This window comes from Odontesthes bonariensis, chromosome 7, assembly GCF_027942865.1.
Source record: "Odontesthes bonariensis isolate fOdoBon6 chromosome 7, fOdoBon6.hap1, whole genome shotgun sequence".
NCBI classification, from domain to species: domain Eukaryota; kingdom Metazoa; phylum Chordata; class Actinopteri; order Atheriniformes; family Atherinopsidae; genus Odontesthes; species Odontesthes bonariensis.
This window is the reverse complement of record NC_134512.1, coordinates 38928859-38945816: the sequence shown is the minus strand read 5'-3', so window position 1 is coordinate 38945816 and position 16958 is coordinate 38928859. Positions and strand designations below refer to the sequence as shown.

At 43.3% G+C, this 16958-nt stretch overlaps 1 protein-coding gene across 1 annotated transcript in view; it reads left to right on the top strand.

The window, feature by feature from the left end:
* tango6 (transport and golgi organization 6 homolog (Drosophila)) overlaps window positions 1-16958 on the top strand; it is a 47701-nt gene that overhangs the window by 13736 nt on the left and 17007 nt on the right. Inside the window, exons 9-14 of the mRNA XM_075470766.1 lie at window positions 2206-2385; window positions 2467-2593; window positions 4019-4228; window positions 6382-6525; window positions 11860-12213; window positions 16877-16934. Coding sequence (XP_075326881.1) covers window positions 2206-2385; window positions 2467-2593; window positions 4019-4228; window positions 6382-6525; window positions 11860-12213; window positions 16877-16934 — 1073 coding nt within the window. The remainder of the gene's footprint in view (window positions 1-2205; window positions 2386-2466; window positions 2594-4018; window positions 4229-6381; window positions 6526-11859; window positions 12214-16876; window positions 16935-16958) is intronic.

Genomic DNA, 16958 nt, shown 5'->3' with positions numbered 1-16958 from the left:
TCAGAAGTAGGGATGGGAATCGAGAACCGGTTCTTGTTGAGAACCGGTTCCCAGTGTTTCAATTCCTTGGAATTGTTTGGCGATTTTGCAAACGATTCCCTTATCAATCCCAGTGGGCGCGAATGACGTCACCACGCAGCGTTGCGTGGCGAGTCCAGCGCAGCCAGCAGCCAACAGTAAACATGGCGCCCAAGCGGTACAAACGCTCGAAAGTTTGGTTACACATCCCTAAAAAAGACGACAACAGGGCAACTTGCAAAGTGACTATTTCACCAAAGGGAGGAAATACTACCAACATGCAGTAACTATGAATGAATGATTAACGTTGGTGAATCTGAACCCAGCAACGTTAGCATGTCCTCGGCTAACACTGCAGGTAACTAACTCACAAACACTGTCTATCATGTTAGCACCATTTGCCTGATTGTAAAAGCTGCTGTTAGTAACGGTTAAGGTTAAATGAATGCCTTCTCAGGCATTACATTTAGATGAAATCATGAGAGACAGAGCCTGACTGGCTCAGAGCCAGAGGCTGGTGGTACTACCCCCAGTTCACCTCTACCTCCAGCTTCTCCTTTCACCAGAGCAGGAAGAGTTCAATTACCCAGGCCAGGATAGACCAATGTGGACCTCACCGTTGTTGGGTTTGTGAGGTCATGACTCGTGTTGCTTCTAAACTAAACAAAGTTGATGCTAATCGACCGGTTTGTTGTCCTTTTTCTCCAAATGAGAACCGATAAGGGAACCAACAAAGAACCGAATCGTTAAGCAGAATCGAAAATGGAACTGGCATCGTAAAAATCTCATCAATTCCCATCCCTAGTCAGAAGCACACAGTTTTAAGGTTCACTAACTTCTCTAGTGTCACTTTAACCACTTCAGCTCATGGCGACCACCCGCTCCACATGCTTTGTGAGCTCCCTGAAGCTTTATTGTTTCTTTAATCTTAAAGCGGAGCTGTTAACCTCCCGGGTTTCCTGCTGGCCTCATTTGCTTCTTGATTCTTGGGAGGTATTTTCTATTTATGTTAAAGTCATATGTGCAAAAAAACACGTGAAGCTTTTACACACATAAATGTGGAAATCTTTTGCTTTTACACATTTTTACACATTTATGCGCCGATTTTTAGAAAAAGTGTTGCATTCTGCATAAGAGAATTCACACATAGTTGTGAACTCAATAAATTACTTGTTTAACTTTAAAGGTTTTTCCATGTTTTTTGTGGAATGGTATTATCTGAAGCACTTGATTTACTTACAACCAAGAAGAATCCCAGCTTCCTACGCACTTATTTGTTTTCTAAATTGTTTTCCCATTTGTCTCGGTACCTAACTTACTGCACTTACTCTAGCACTAGTTCTGCTCTTAGCTGTTTGGTTTAGGAAGGAAATGCACTTATGATTTCTTGTGACCTGAAGTTATTTTGCCTACCGATGTGGAACACACTGATTGTAAGTCGCTTTGGATAAAAGCGTCTGCAGAATGACCATAATGTGATGGAATGTGATGGAATGTTTGTATTCAACCTTTCTGCTGTGACGCAGTAACTCCACAGTTGATTTCCTGTCGGTAACATAGAATAGAATAAAATAGAATAGAATAGAAAAATACTTTATTCATCCCCCAATGGGGGAAATTCAAATTAGTCAAGAAGCTCAACATTTTTTTTAAATATTTACAATGATTGTATTAACAACAAAAATAATAATACCAATTCTAGTAAAAAAAAAACTACTAGTACTAACTAATAATAATAATAAATGACTAAATAAACAAATGAATATTAAATTAAATTAAAATAATAATTTAAAAAAAATCAATCAATCAATTTGAGAAGAACTCAGCAGTCACTGTTAAAAAGCCTTCTGGCTGTGGGAACAAAGGACCTTCTGAACCTCTCAGTCCTGCAGCGCAGAGAGATGAGCCTCTCACTGCAGCTGAAACTGACTTCATCATCATCATCATACCAGATAAACAGTGTTTTAAACGTCTCTGAGGTCAAAATGACCATTAAAATTGTTTTAATGTGTATTTAGTTGAGAATTGCTTGCTTCACTCATGAAAAATCGGCCTCGTCATGATCCAAGGATTCCAACGATGCCTCATTTGTGAAATTTGGATCAACGAGTCCAAAGTTATTCAGCTGAATACGTTTCCCAGTTACTGCAGCTCTGCATCCTCACGCGGTGTTTCTGTGCTCCACAGCGCCCCCTGTCGGGAGGTTTTGCTGTGGTACCTGAGCCACGCTGAGACGCCTGCGGCGCTGTCTGCGCTGAGGCAGCTGTCGGGCCTGCAGGGCCGGAGGAACGACGTGGCGGCAGGCTTCTGCTTCACCGCCGGCGGGGATGGAGGCGCCGCGCTCAGCTGCAGCCAGATCGGCAGCAGGTGGTGGCGCTCATGGCCGGCTCGTCCTCTGAGAAGTCCTCTGACCGTCGGTGACCTCTGACCTCTGTGTTCCTCTCCCAGAGACGAGGACGATGAGATGTACGAGAAGCTGTCGGGGGAGCAGTGGAGGCTGGAGTGTCTGATGCAGCTGCTGGCTGAGCTCGGGGACTCGGACCTGCCCGGCGACTTCTTCCTGGAGCTGCTGCAGGTGAGACGGGGGCGCGCCGAACAGATCAGACCAAGGTGACGTGGAAACGAGCGTGTTTTTAAAGCCGTCTGCCACCAGAACCCCCAGTCTGAGATCCTACGGGTTCAAAAGTCCAAAACATTTTTCTCTTAAATTATTTGTGATATGTCTATTTATCTGTTGTTGTTTATTTTATTTATTATTTTGTTTACTAATTAATGTACCCTGTATTTTCTGTTTGCGCCCTTATAAGCTGTCTATTGGGTGGGGGGTGGGATGGGAGTGTTTTGTAAGTTGTTATGTGTTAAAAACAATATAAAGGTATGTTTAAAAAAAAAAAAAAGTCCAAAACATTTAGCTTTGGAGCCAAACACCTGCAGAAAGGTAGAAAACTACAGTGAGAGGCTGTGTTCGAAACCGCATACTACATACTGCATACTGCATACTACATACTGCATACTACATACTTCCATACTACATACTTCCATACTTCCATACTACACACTACATACTTCCATACTTCCATACATCCATACTACATACTTCCATACTGCATACTTCCATACTACATACTACATACTGCATACTACATACTTCCATACTACATACTGCATACTGCATACTTCCATACTGCATACTACATACTGCATACTGCATACTACATACTTCCATACTACAAATTGCATACTGCATACTTCCATACTGCATACTTCCATACTACATACTGCATACTTCCATACTGCATACTGCATACTTCCATACTACATACTACATACTGCATACTACATACTTCCATACTACAAATTGCATACTGCATACTTCCATACTACATACTGCATACTGCATACTGCATACCTCCATACTACATACTTACATACTTACATACTACATACTTCCATACTACATACTACATACTTACATACTTCCATATTTCCATACTACATACTTACATACTGCATACTTCCATACTTCAATACTACATACTACATACTTCCATGCTGCATACTACATACTTACATACTACATACTACATACTCATCGATCAGACAGTATGCAGAGCATCATGGGAGGTCAGTCTGCAGCAGCATGAATAAACACGACTCAAGGTCAACTGAGGCAGCTTTATCAGAAGAGAAAGTTTCTTTTCTGCTCCTTAGAAACCAAATGTATAACGTTATTCTATTTCTATTCTATTTCTATTCTATTTATTCTATTTGCTTGTTAAATGTATGCTGTTGCAACACAATAATTTCCCAAATTGGAATGAATAAAGTACTTATCTATCTATCTAACTAACATGTTGAAGATAGGATGTTTAATACTTTAATAATGTTTAATTAGTCGAGCTTTGTCTTCTCAATCCTTACTCATATGGAGGTTTGTCGGACCTTTTAGGTTTCAGCCGGTTTTTCGGTGTGCGTTATATTCTGTTTGCTGCCCCTGCAGGAGCTGACCAGCTGGGCCGCCGCAGCTGATGAAGAGCCACGGGACGAGGATGAGGAGGAGGTGGACGTGTCGGCCATGACGCTGCTGGAGGTGGAGCGGCGGCTGCTGGGCCGAGCTGAGAGACGAGCCCGGAGGCTGGCCCTGCTCCAGGTGCTGGCTGCGATGGTGGAGTGTCTGCAGCACACACAGCTGCTGAGGAAGACCTCACAGGTGAGTAAAGTATCAAGTTTAGAGTCTTTCATGTCGTCGACTGGCAGGTGGTGCTCGCAAAATTTCATGAGTTTTGGAGTACCTTTTGGAAAGAGAAAGAAAGAAAGAAAGAAGAAACCTTACAGGGTCCTTGCAGTTTCACTGCTCGGTATCTAATAAAAAGCGTCTCAAAAGAGATCCGATTTTCCCAAAACAAAACTATTTCAGAGAGACACGACCCAACCAAGACGAGGCTCGTCCGTTAGCTGGTCCAGTTAGCATCTAGCATGTAGCTGGTTGGCATTCTGACAAAAGTCGGCAAAGTCGTTATCAAGGCAAACGTGTTCTACAAGACCAAAAACTGAATGTTGGAACCGAAGAACTGAACTGCGGATCCGTTTGGTTGATGTGGTTTTCCCTCAGAAACTAGTCCAGAAACCTAAAAACAAACTGTAGCAGCAAATAAAAAATGTCTGAAACCGTTGGTAAAGAGCCACTTTGTCCTGAGACTGCGGCTCGGCCTCCCGCCTCCACATCTCTGCTTGTGCAACATATCTGGAGATCAGTCTGCAGCCCAGTGGGAGTTCTGATAATGGAAGCAGGCCGCATCGAGTCATGCTGCCACACCAGATATAGCATGTCTGCTTCGTCTGCGTTCTTGTATAGTCTGATAACTGGGCCTCGCTTCACTGGATCGTGTCTTATTTTTAGTCTGTATATTCACTATATGTTTTCGTTGTAAGAGAGACACGTGTGTGAAAAAGAAAGTATCATCTGTTCTGTACATCTCAGACTCTGCGGGCCTCAGTCAGCATGTTAAAGGTTAAAGGTCACCCCGAGGTCAGAAATCCAAGAGCTACATCTCAGACTCTGCAGGCCTCAGTTAGCATGTTAAAGGTTAAAGGTCACCCCGAGGTCAGAAACCCAAGAGCTACATCTCAGACTCTGCAGGCCTCAGTCAGCATGTTAAAGGTTAAAGGTCACCCCAAGGTCAGAAACCCAAGAGCTACATCTCAGACTCTGCAGGCCTCAGTTAGCATGTTAAAAGTTAAAGGTCACCCCAAGGTCAGAAACGCAAGAGCTACATCTCAGACTCTGCAGGCTTCAGTCAGCATGTTAAAGGTTAAAGGTCACCCCGAGGTCAGAAACCCAAGAGCTACATCTCAGACTCTGCAGGCCTCAGTTAGCATGTTAAAGGTTAAAGGTCACCCCGAGGTCAGAAACCCAAGAGCTACATCTCAGACTCTGCAGGCCTCAGTCAGCATGTTAAAGGTTAAAGGTCACCCCAAGGTCAGAAACCCAAGAGCTACATCTCAGACTCTGCAGGCCTCAGTTAGCATGTTAAAAGTTAAAGGTCACCCCAAGGTCAGAAACGCAAGAGCTACATCTCAGACTCTGCAGGCTTCAGTCAGCATGTTAAAGGTTAAAGGTCACCCCGAGGTCAGAAACCCAAGAGCTACATCTCAGACTCTGCAGGCCTCAGTTAGCATGTTAAAGGTTAAAGGTCACCCCGAGGTCAGAAACCCAAGAGCTACATCTCAGATTCTGCGGGCCTCAGTCAGCATGTTAAAGGTTAAAGGTCACCCCGAGGTCAGAAACCCAAGAGCTACATCTCAGACTCTGCAGGCCTCAGTTAGCATGTTAAAGGTTAAAGGTCACCCCGAGGTCAGAAACCCAAGAGCTACATCTCAGACTCTGCAGGCCTCAGTCAGCATGTTAAAGGTTAAAGGTCATCACAGCACAGTTAGAAACAGACTGAACAGGTATGGCTTGTGTGGAAGGGCTGCAGGAGAAAGCCTCTTCTCTCTAAAAAGAACATGGCAGCACAGCTTAGGTTTGCAAAGCTGCATCTGAACAAACCACAAGACTTCTGGAACAATGTCCTTTGGACAGACCAGACCAAAGTGGAGATGTTTGCTCATGATGCACAGCAGCACGTTTGGAGGAAACCAAACGCAGCATATCAGCACAAACACCTCACACCAGCTGTCAAGCACGGCGGTGGAGGGCTGATGATCTGGGCTGGTTCTGCAGCCACAGGACCTGGGCACCTTGCAGCCATTGAGTCCACCATGAACTCCTCTGGATACCAGCTGATATTTTTTATTTCGTCTTTCTGTCCTTTCCTCTCTGACCTTTAACCTTTGCGGTGGACGTGTTTGTCCCCTCTGCAGGTGGTGGACTTCATGGTGTCCCTGCTCCAGAGGGCCTGTGTGGGCCTGGATCCGGCCTCCGGGCCAAACGTTGGGAACCCGATAGAGAGCCAGACTCTCAGCATGGGGATGGGCCTGGTGGCCACAATGCTGTCTGCACCTCAGGTACCTACGACCGGAAACTGCCCACATCCACCACCCAGACTTATTAAATCTGCCCCACATGTGTAGGATCACAGAGCATCTGCAGCGCTTTGGATATTTATTTAAAGTTCAACAGTTCAATATAACAACCAACAGTTCAAACATCCAAAACACATGGCAGAAAAGAAAATAATAGTCGAATGACCAAAAAAGATACAACAAACTACAGTAATTAGACAGCAAGTCATTGTGCAATGAATATGAAACAATAAAAAGAATAAAAAATAAATAAGTAAATAAACACATATAAATAAAAATAATAATGATAAATAAAGAATAAATAAATAAAAAAAGTATTCAAAATGTAGGCTGCAGCCTGCACTCCCAACAACCAACCAAATACTTTTCATTTTCTCATTCTCCCTCAACAGCTCCAGAAACATCCTCCAAATGTCATAAAATTCAGAAGCCCTCTTTTTAACAATATACGTCAGTTTCTCAAGAGCCAAACTTGATGTTTAGTTGTTTTGCAACCAACATTCTTCCAGCATAGTGCAACACAGCGTTTGGTCTGCAGTAAACAAAGGTCGACCATTTTTCTTTCCTTACAGGATAAAGTACAGTCATCTGCGTAAATGCCTAATATACATACCTGAGGACATAAAGGTATATCTGAGAGATATACTTTAAGACTTGGCTCCAAAATTTTTGAATCTGACGTCTAATTTAAGACCTTAAATAAGTAGCTTTTTGTGATGTAATTAATAGATCAAATAATTTATTCTCTCATCCTGGGTTGGATCTTGTTTAAAAGAAAAATAACTTAATACTGATGGCATTTATTGACACATTCAGCTCAATAGTACTTCTGTTGATGATTGATATATATATATATATATCGGAGCCGTCGTTCCTATATATATATATACATACATACACACACACAGTGAACCCTCGTTTTTCGCGGGGGTTACGTTCCAAAAAGAACCCGTGATAGGCGAAATCCGTGAAGTAGTAACCTTTATTTTTTTTTACAATTATTATACAATGAAATACTGCATAATGCATTGAAACCAAAGAACAAAACCTTTTTACAGGTCCAAGCATTTGTTTAACAAATAAAAGTACTTTTTACAAATAACTACTGTACTGTAAGATAATCATTTTAATCATCAATACGAACTGAAGGCTTCAAATTGCGGAGATCAGCGCCGCCCACCGCGACCCGAGTCATTGGATTAGAACGGGAGAAAATGAAAAATTATTATGAAAAGAAATACAAAGTACAGTGGGACAAATAGTGACTCGTGTGTATTTCACTGCTCTTCTGACTGAGCCGCTGCATCCTGACTCCGCTCTGTAGCGTTTTTTTCTTCTAAAGCCCGCGGTGCAGGTGTGTTTTTTCGAGAGAAGAACATAGTTATCAGTAGTTGTTGTTGCTCTTTTTTTTTCTTCTGGGCAAAAAGATTTTTATATACCGACATGCCACCATCGATTATGTTTGAGAACTGTAATGAACGTGTACGTGTACATATTAAACCGCAACGTTATTGACACACAGGTAGAGAAGAAGCGGAGAGACTGTTTAGCCAATCAGAATGCAGAACACAATGCACGATGCAAATCCGTGAAGCAGCGAGACCGTGAAAGGTGAACCGCGTTATAGCGAGGGTTCACTGTGTGTGTGTGTGTATATATATATATATATATATATATATATATATATATATATACATATACATATATACATATATATATGATATTTATGTCCTGTTTTAATGCAACATTAGATCGTGTAGGTCCTCCTGATGTCACATCATTGTTAGTTTCAGACAAATCTGTTTAAATTCTGTCACGTTTTCTCAACAAACTGAATTAAACGGGCTATAATCTCATTAATTAAGAAGGAAAAGGAGGTTTTTGTTGCCACGCTGATGCTTAAGTGGCCCTACAGTGGCGCTCCCTGCAGAATGATGCCCGAAGTGAACTCTGCAACCCACACACAACATGTCTTCATCAGAACTTTCCGTTTTTTAGGTGCTTGTTTGAGCTTCAGAGGCTTTATTTTATTTTATTTTATTTTATTTTTTTATCATGTGTGATATTCCTGCAGCATCTCTTCTGTTGCCTCGCAGCTGTTTCTGTAACATCAGTAATTACAGGCACGAGCTCGGTAAAACTGGATGGAATTAAGTTTTAAGGTCCCCGTGAAAAGAAATGGATCTCCTCACATTGAACACCAGGGGGCGTAGTTGGTGTGTGACAGACAGAGGATGATCAATGTGGAGGCAAAGCGTTATCAAACACCAAAAAGCTTTAAAATCGCACTGAAGAAGAGAAATATTCAGGATAAGATCAGTGGATGGCAGCAGCCAGACCAGATTTATTTAGATTTAAGTTAGTTGGGCTCAAAAGTCATTGAGTTGGTTTAAAAGGCAAAAAAGTCTTTGGAAACATTTCTTTTAATTAATACAGTGTGATGAAATACTTTTATTAAAGCACATTTCATTGTTTTCTTGGTTTTAAAGTGGAAAATAATTCACAACACAATCATTATTGGCTTTTAAAGTGATCCTGTTTTACGTTAGCATTCCACAATCTGTGCATCCCAACAAAAACAGCACATGTGTGTCATATTTATATTCAGTGCCAGTTTACTGGGAACCCCATCCCCCACTTTAAAAGCTTATTTAGCTCAAAAGTGTTCTTGTTTTAGAAACTGAGCTCCCAGCAGCTTTTGCCTTTTTAGTTGAAACGCTGATGGATTTGAGCTGCTACGGCGGTTCCCTTTATCCAGTTTAGGACGGATGTTTAATGCTTTAATGCTGTTCAATGTTTAAAACTTCATGTTTAACAGCATCTCAGGCCGCACAGTTTCCTTCTTCCTTTTGTAAGAACTGACCGCTGCTTGTGGGGATGTGACACTGATCTGAGGTCAGTTCGTTGGTGAAGCTTTAAAAACGAGGCGTTCGAAAGAGAAACAGACTAAAGTGGAAAAACTAGTCCCTGCATCCATCTTCAGTCGGCTTGGTTACTGTAACAGCATCTTTACAGGTCTACCTAAAAACTGCAGCTCATTCAGAACTCTGCTGCTCGAGTCCTCACTGAGACCAAAGAACTGGACCCCATCAGTCCAGCTCTGAGGTCTTTACACCGGCTGCCTGTCCATCAGAGGATAGACTTTAAAGTTCTGATGCTGCTCTATAAAGCTCTGAATGGTCCAGGACCAGAATGCATCAGGGACCTCCTGACCCAGGATGAACCTTCCAGACCCCTCAGCTCATCTGGATTCGGTCTTCTATCAGTTCCCAGAGTCAGAACCAGACATGGAGGAGCTGCATTCAGCTTCTATGCTCCACATGTCTGGAACAAACTCTCAGAAAGCCTCAGATCAGCTGAAACACTCAGTGGCCCTCATTTATCAAGCCGTCGTAGAAAGCATCGTAGATATGAGCGGAGAACTCGTCGTACGCAGAGGTTCAAGTGAGATTTACAGAACATGCGTACCACACCAATCCCATCGTAAGATCGAGCGGCTGTTGATAAATCCAGCGGCTGAAATCCATCGTAATGATCCTAACCACGCCTTCTACAAAACGGGGCTGAGAGGCCGCACCTCTAGAGTTTGCGACATGGAAAGACGAAAGGCGGCAAAGAAACGCTGTCAACAGCGTTGACAGCCGTCCCAGCTGTCAACAGCGTTGGCGATGTAAATCGCAGACCGGACGAGGTATGTATTTTCCCCTACTGTGATGGTCAATAAAATGTGATAAACTCCAGATTAAATTAAATCTAAAATTGAGCGATGTTTTACTTTTTCTCCAGTAAGATTAGGAAGAAGTGGTCCGATATGAAATTGGCCAAAAAAGAAGGTCGCAGCTCTCCGACGCAGCATGTCACAAACGGGAGGAGGGGGGGGGGGGGGTCGGGGGGTCCAAGTTTGGATTTGAGTGCCTTGGAGGAGAGGGTGGCTGTCCTGATCGGAGCTACGAAACTTGACACTGATGCGCCCATGTCAGAGCTCGAGAATGGTAAGAATGACTGCACACCCAAGACGTTTAAATAAAACAGTTGCTTTAATTTTCAACATAAATGAGGTTCCTAATCAAACTAATATTTTTCATTCACAGATGAATCCGAAGTGGCATCCGGGCAACCTGACCCGCGCGACGAATACGCGGCCCCGTCAACATCCGAAGCGTCTGCCTCTGCCTCTGCCCCCCCGGTCTGCAGCGTCACACCGGCCAGCCGTGTTGACCACAGAGGTCCTAGAAACACAAACAGAGATCGTGAAGTGGATGATGGCTTTAACACACATGCAATCTATCGGCAGTACATTGAAAGACATAAATGAAACACTGAAGTCACAGAATAAATGCTGAAAGAAATCGTTGTTCTCCTTTCTTTTTTCCTTGAATAAAAGAATGCTTACCGAAAGTCAGAATCGCTGAATAAGTTCCTCTCTCCTCCTGAGCGCTCTTGGCTGTGCAGGCTGGTGGATCTCTGGGTGCGGGGTCCTCTGGATGTTCATCTGGAAATGGCACTCCATTTTTTTGGGCAATGTTATGGAGATCCCCGCATGCAATAATAATATTGCATACCTTTTCGGGCGTATAGGGTTCCCCCCGCAGCTGAGAGACAGATCCAGCTTTAGGAGCCCTGTACACCTCTCCACAGTGGCACGCGTGCGCGAATGCGCAGGGTTAAAGCGCCTCTGTTCGGTGTGAGGGTGCACGGTTGAATAATGAGCCATCACTCTCCCAATTACGGAGTTGTACTTGTTTAATTTATTTAATTTGTGTTTATGTTTATATTTATGTTGAAGTCAAATAAAACATGGGCCTTCTTTAAAGTGATAAGTCTGTAATTTTAACCTAGGGATTTGTTGCGACTCCTGAGGCACGCACTAGTGACGCTGCTGTGTTGCAGTCACCGCAAGTCAAAATGGAAAAGTGCGTACACGGCCTCAGACCTGTCGTGGCGATTTCATCTTTCCTGCGCTCACGATGGATTTGATAAATGCCAACCTTTGCGCAGAAAAGAACGTACACACGACCTACGCACGTTTTTCGTCTTACGCAAGTTTGATAAATGAGGACCAATGTGTTTAAGTCCAGGCTGAAGACACACCTATTTTCAGCTGCGTTTGAATAAAGCTCAAAACTTAATCACATTTTAACTCCTGATTCTATCTATTGTTCTTCTTTCTTTCTTTTTTGTTTAAAATTTAAATCATGCTTTTTATTTCTACTGTTTTAATGTCTCTGTAAAGCACTTTGAACCGTCTTGTAGTTGAATTGTGCCGTACAGATAAACCTGCCTTGCCTAAAGAAGATAAAACCTGTTGTTTCCCAGCTCAGTGCGGAGGATCATGCGTCCATGTCCAGGCTGCTTCCACCTCTGCAGACTCTGTCTCAGCAGCACCGTGACGTGGTCGTTCAGGAGCTGGCGTCCAACCTCGGAGCCGTCATCGCCACTCACGGCGCCTTCGTGCCTGGACCCCTCTCAGCGGCTGCCGCCCGGGCCTCCAGGACCACTGAAAGCACAGCAGAGGAGCAGAAGGGCCATCCCAGGAAGCCCCTCTCTGAGTGGCTGCTGGAGGCCTGTGACCCGGACGTGCCGACCAGAGCGTTCGCCCTCAGGATGCTGACCCAGAAGGTGCAGCGCAGGGATCCAGAGGCCGTTCAGGCCCAGGAGAAAGTCCTCCCGGTATGTAACATCTTCTCCTTTCCTCTGTGGGACATTTAAAGGTGATAGAGAAAGGTTGAATGGGGCATTAATCCTTGTTCTGTGATGTGATATGTAGCCCAAAAAAAATTGGTTGGGTCTGTAATGGCTCAGAACCTCCCTAAAAGGCTCTCTGAAACAGCTGTTACTATGCTGGGTTTAGAATGCGTCTTTTTCCCTTATTGGCGTCGTTTCAGAGCTTATCTGGCAACCTCATTATGAAATGCAGGTAGGTGTTGGCGCTATTCGGTTGCCGTTGCTTGATTGGCTGCCCTTGCTCTCACTGAAAAGAAAGCTCATTCCCTTTAGATGAACAAGCCAGAGCTAACGTGCAATTCTTACAACAGGAATATGGCACAACACACATTTAAAACAAAATAAAATGTGATACTTACAGGCTGCACTGACTGCTGGGGTTGATTTTGTTGCAAAGTCGGAACTGACCCTCTACTGAGCGTTAAATTCCGACTGAAGCCTGCTCGGAATCGTGCAAGGTTGGTGAAACTGTCCTCCGTGAAATGCGCAGTGCAAAGGAAAAGTCGGCGGTTGGGGATGCTGTTAAAAATAAATAAAAGCCATTGATCGCGAACATTGCTCTCCGGGGGAAGAATATGTAACGATCGTAGTCCGTTTTCACAGCCTTGGAAGGCTCACCTGTTTATGTTTCTCGCCGAAGGGGCGTGTCTGAAAGGGGGTGGCTGTGGATTTGGGTGCGGGGGGGTGATTGCTGAAAAAGATACGTCACTTTATGCTCAAACACGGATTTGCCCATTTTCTGGCGGCAATTCAAAAAAGGGGAGAACTTAAAACAGAGGTTCTGACACTTGCTGGCACTTGGTGTGTACTCCCCACAGCGGGGAGACTCAGAACTAACACCAAAAACAGGAAAAAGATGATTTTGATTCTATCACCTTTAAGGATTTAGCATGGAAATATCTTTATTTTGTCTTTTCATGATTCATCCACTTAGCTGCCGAGCATCCCTGCACCCAACAACATCTAATGTTACAGGAATTAGAGATGAAACCATAATTTAACAGACGTAGAAGTCAGGAACAGAGCCCAGAGTCAGCAGAGTCAGCTAAAGGGTGAGAAGAAAGTTTCCTGATCTGTGAGTTAAAGGCGCTCGGAGCAGGGCCACCTCAGGAGGGAACCTTTCACCATTTAGAACGACTCAAACCTAAAAGAATTAGTGGCGCTTTGAGGCGGTAATTAGGACAGAATCTAAGCAGAACGGGTCCAGAAGAACAAAGTCGGTGTGTGTCGGGAGAGGAGGGGCTCTGATGGCGTCTGCTAGCTGGTTCCAGCATCATGGAACCGCCAGGGAGAACAGTCGGGACTCAGACCGCCCTGTTTGTAGGGATGGCAGAACCAGAACCAGAACCAGAACCAGAACCTGAACCTGAACCAGAACCTGAACCAGAACCTGAACCTGAACCTCTGTGGTGCTCCATCCTCTGAATGTGAGTCTGAAGGTTTAACATGAACCTCTGAATGTGTCTGAAGGTTTAACATGAACCCCTGAATGTGAGTCTGAAGGTTTAACATGAACCTCTGAATGTGAGTCTGAAGGTTTAACATGAACCCCTGAATGTGTCTGAAGGTTTAACATGAACCCCTGAATGTGTCTGAAGGTTTAACATGAACCTCTGAATGTGAGTCTGAAGGTTTAACATGAACCTCTGAATGTGAGTCTGAAGGTTTAACATGAACCTCTGAATGTGAGTCTGAAGGTTTAACATGAACCTCTGAATGTGAGTCTGAAGGTTTAACATGAACCTCTGAATGTGAGTCTGAAGGTTTAACATGAACCTCTGAATGTGAGTCTGAAGGTTTAACATGAACCTCTGAATGTGTCTGAAGGTTTAACATGAACCTCTGAATGTGAGTCTGAAGGTTTAACATGAACCTCTGAATGTGAGTCTGAAGGTTTAACATGAACCCCTGAATGTGAGTCTGAAGGTTTAACATGAACCCCTGAATGTGAGTCTGAAGGTTTAATATGAACCTCTGAATGTGTCTGAAGGTTTAACATGAACCTCTGAATGTGAGTCTGAAGGTTTAACATGAACCTCTGAATGTGAGTCTGAAGGTTTAACATGAACCTCTGAATGTGTCTGAAGGTTTAACATGAACCCCTGAATGTGAGTCTGAAGGTTTAACATGAACCTCTGAATGTGTCTGAAGGTTTAACATGAACCTCTGAATGTGAGTCTGAAGGTTTAACATGAACCCCTGAATGTGAGTCTGAAGGTTTAACATGAACCCCTGAATGTGAGTCTGAAGGTTTAACATGAACCTCTGAATGTGTCTGAAGGTTTAACATGAACCCCTGAATGTGTCTGAAGGTTTAACATGAACCTCTGAATGTGAGTCTGAAGGTTTAACATGAACCTCTGAATGTGAGTCTGAAGGTTTAACATGAACCTCTGAATGTGAGTCTGAAGGTTTAACATGAACCTCTGAATGTGAGTCTGAAGGTTTAACATGAACCTCTGAATGTGAGTCTGAAGGTTTAACATGAACCCCTGAATGTGAGTCTGAAGGTTTAATATGAACCTCTGAATGTGAGTCTGAAGGTTTAACATGAACCTCTGAATGTGAGTCTGAAGGTTTAACATGAACCCCTGAATGTGAGTCTGAAGGTTTAACATGAACCCCTGAATGTGAGTCTGAAGGTTTAACATGAACCCCTGAATGTGAGTCTGAAGGTTTAACATGAACCTCTGAATGTGAGTCTGAAGGTTTAACATGAACCTCTGAATGTGAGTCTGAAGGTTTAACATGAACCTCTGAATGTGAGTCTGAAGGTTTAACATGAACCTCTGAATGTGAGTCTGAAGGTTTAACATGAACCTCTGAATGTGAGTCTGAAGGTTTAACATGAACCCCTGAATGTGAGTCTGAAGGTTTAACATGAACCCCTGAATGTGAGTCTGAAGGTTTAACATGAACCTCTGAATGTGAGTCTGAAGGTTTAACATGAACCTCTGAATGTGAGCATCAGCAGGATGCGCTTCTGTCCGAGTCTCCGGGGACATGATTAATAAATGAGCCGGTTGAACCCGGTGGTCCCCCGGGGCTTGTTAAGGTGGTATGGTCAGCACAGGGCAACGCCTCATTTACAATTCTCTTTAATCAGAAGCCCCTGCTGATACGGCACAAACCCCCACTATTGATTTTGCCATTTCTCAGTTTCGTTGGGCTTCTGCACAGACCAGCTTTCATAGGTTCACTCGTCCCTTCCCAGCCTCCCTGAAACCTCTCATCAGACCCGCCATCTTTAACTGGATTTATTCTCTTTGTGCGTCTCCAGACGCACGCAGCTTTGATCCTCTTTGCTTCTGCTGCTGATTTTTATTCTCCCAGACTACAGCAGAGACGGTTAAGATGAAGGGAAATGACGGGCCGTGTTAGATGGTGAAAATAAAAACACGGGGAGCTGAATCGTGGTCACAGATTGGCTGGCAGTCCGGCTGCATCTAAAGTCACCGATCAGAGGTCTTTAAAAGGTTTCTGCTGGTTCCGGTTAGGGAGGATCTTTGTTATGATGATGCCAGTCTTATGGCATCTGGTCCAGCTTCCTGTGCAGCTCTGCGTGTAATAAGTACAAAAGGTTGGTGGAATTGTTTTGATCCCCTGCATGTGGATCAGTGACCCAGAACCGGTAATTTACACCGAGCACATCGACCGTAAGTGTTGGGATTCATACTGTGGAGGCCGAGGGGAGGACTCTGCCTCTCTGAGGTGCTCTCTTTTATAGAAGTTTACCTGATGAGTTGCAACACGTTCCTCCAGATGTGTCGCTCTCCAGAATCTCCTCTATCTTTGACACCGTCGTCCTGCCAGTTCCAGAATAAATGTGATCTCAGATCTGCAAATGGTTTAACCGAGCGTCCCGACCCACAAACGGCGAGCTTTTTCCAGCGTGAGAGCAGGGACTTAACTGGGTTTGGGTTGAAGGATAAAGGGGCTGACAGATATTTTCTACATCCTATCAAACCTGAAGACAATCATGGATTGAAAAAAAGCACCTTGATACGGACTGCTCTGCGTCTTTATTACTAATAAATGGTAGAAAGTGGAGGATAATAATATGGAAGTTTTTCTGTGCCATCAGAGTTTGAATACGAATTTCTAATATTGAATTTTTACAGCATCAAAATCAGGGTTTGAATTTGAAAAACTAACAGTTTAAAAAAAAAAATCAATTTCTAAAAACCAAAATCTGTGTAAAAAATTGAATTGAAAAAAATTCAACTTTTTTTTCCACTTAAGTTTTTGAAGGTGATTTTTCTTTTCCCATTGATTTATTCTTTTTATTTAATTTTTTTTCCATAGAATTTTTTTGAAGTTGAATTTTTTTTTTTAGATGTTGGATTTTTTTTTACACAGATTTTTTTTTTTTTTTTTTTTTTTTTTTTTTTTTACACCGTTGGTTTTTCAAATTCAAAGTCTGATATTTTTCGATGCTGTAAAAATTCAATATTAGAAATTTGTATTCAAGCTGATGGCACAGAAAAACTTCCATATAATAAAGTTCTTTCTCAGTATCTGTCCAACGAGCTGAGACTTTATCTGAGCAGCCCAGTGGGTTTCAGCTGTGAGTTCTGTGATAAATCTCGCTGATGTGTGTCCTCTCCAGCTCTTCTTAGAAAACCTGGAGCATGAAGACTCGTTTGTCTACCTGTCAGCCATTCAAGGTAAGAGCTTCGGCTCGGCTGCGT